The sequence below is a fragment of the Merops nubicus genome, unplaced genomic scaffold, assembly GCF_000691845.1.
Source record: "Merops nubicus isolate BGI_N331 unplaced genomic scaffold, ASM69184v1 scaffold21818, whole genome shotgun sequence".
Classification (NCBI taxonomy): domain Eukaryota; kingdom Metazoa; phylum Chordata; class Aves; order Coraciiformes; family Meropidae; genus Merops; species Merops nubicus.
In genome coordinates this window covers 16,755-18,458 of record NW_008625384.1, presented here as the reverse complement: position 1 = coordinate 18,458, position 1,704 = coordinate 16,755, and the positions used below count along the sequence as shown (strand labels likewise).

Below are 1,704 nucleotides of genomic sequence, written 5' to 3'. Positions count from 1 at the left end.
TGAGGAGCAGCCAGGCTCCTGCCAGCTTCACCCCATCCTCACCACCCCCTGTCCTGAGCGGGGTGCCCACGGAGCCTGTGGCTGACCTGCTGTGGGGCAGGGAGTGAGGGCTGTGCCTACTGCGTGGTCCTGACCCACCTCTCCCCCCAACAGGGCGAGCTGCCACTCAATGCCATCCGGGTGCTCTTTGAGGAGAATGAGAAGGCCTCTTTTTTAATAGAAGGTGGGTGTCTGGCACGCTGGGAGAGTGCTGGTGGCAGCCACGGGGGTCTCGGGTTGGGCTGCTTTGGCTCAGCTGCCCTGGCACCTTCCCGGCTGTGATTCCTCATGTGGGCACCTGAGCTCTGCTCAGAAATCTCAGTCTGCACTGCAGGACATGGCTTTGCTGCCACGAGAGGCTGTCCCTGGTTGTCCCTGCCCCACGCTCAGCCAGAGCAGCACTGGAGGCAGAGCATCCCCCTTGTCCCCACGCCCGTGTCGGGCTCTCCAGATCCCGGGAGGAGGTGGGGAGGGATGGAGTGAGGAGATTCCCAGGGGGTTCTGGAGGCAGCACCATGGGCTGTGGCTCAGAGCTGGTGAAGCACCGAGGGCTGTTCTTACAGGCAGACTCATCAACTCGATCCGGGTGACCTGCAGCAGCTATGAGGATTACCAGGAGTGGCTCTACTGCCTCAAAACAGCCCAGTTTCGAAACGCCGACTCCTCCCTCTCCGGCTCAGAGAGCTTCTCGGGATCAAAGCCACCACACCCCAGCCAGGTAACAGTTGGTGTGGGTTTGTGTGGTAATCAATAGACGTCTCCCAGGCCTCCCATCTGTCCTATCTCTGGCCACGTGTGAGTGCTCTTGTGACACAGCAGACTTTGCCTCCAGTCCCCTGCTTGAAGGCTGTCATGAAGCTGCTGATGCCTGCAAATTGTTTTGAAGCCCTATATTATGTTATATAAGTGTCTAGAGCCCAAGTGTGGGGAGGAGCAGCTTGGGGAGCTGGGGTTGCTTTAGCCTGGAGCAAAGGAGGCTCAGGGGAGACCTTCTGGCTCTCCACAGCTCCCTGACAGGAGCCTGGAGCCAGGTGGAGGTCGGGCTCTGCTCCCAAGGCACAAGGGACAGGACAAGAGCAAATTGCCTCAAGTTTCACCAGGGGAAGTTTAGGTTGGAGATTAAGAAAAAAATTCTTCCCCAGAAGGATTATTCAGCCTGTCCCAGGGCAGGGTGGAGTCCCCATCCCTGGAGGGGTTTCCCAGCCTTCGAGATGTGGTGCTGAGGGACACGGGTCAGTGGTGATGTGGTAGTGCTGGGTTAACAGTTGGACCTGGTGACCTTAAAGGTCTCTTTCCACCCCAAGAATCCCATGATTCTATACTCTATTAAATGCCCTCCAAGGCAAAGCCCCAGCCCTAGGCTGCGGCAGTGCGTGCAGCGAGACGCTGGCACAAGGGCATTAACAGCCAGGAAGGTGGGACCCATCCTGCCAGCAATGGGGGCAGGGTGCTGAGCAGAGGGACTGAGCAGTCCCTTGGCATCCCCCCCTGTCACCCCTGCCAGCCGGGCTCAGCCCTTAGAGGGCAGCACACCCCGTGGCACCGGGCAGCCTCTCACCCTGCGGGCACGGACCCAGCGCTGGCACCGGCCCGCGGGCACGGGGATCTGGGCTGGGCTGGGCTGGCTGGGGGGGGACGTGCCTGGCCCCACGCAGCGGGCCGCTC

General features: G+C 60.7%; 1 protein-coding gene across 1 annotated transcript in view; it reads left to right on the top strand.

Moving 5' to 3' along the window:
* PLEKHN1 (pleckstrin homology domain containing, family N member 1) overlaps positions 1 to 1,704 on the top strand; it is a gene marked incomplete at its 5' end in the record, with an annotated part of 20,663 nt that overhangs the window by 14,992 nt on the left and 3,967 nt on the right. Inside the window, 3 exons of the mRNA XM_008945667.1 lie at positions 154 to 223; positions 603 to 777; positions 1,695 to 1,704. The exon at positions 1,695 to 1,704 is cut by the window's right edge and continues 180 nt beyond it. Coding sequence (XP_008943915.1) covers positions 154 to 223; positions 603 to 777; positions 1,695 to 1,704 — 255 coding nt within the window. The remainder of the gene's footprint in view (positions 1 to 153; positions 224 to 602; positions 778 to 1,694) is intronic.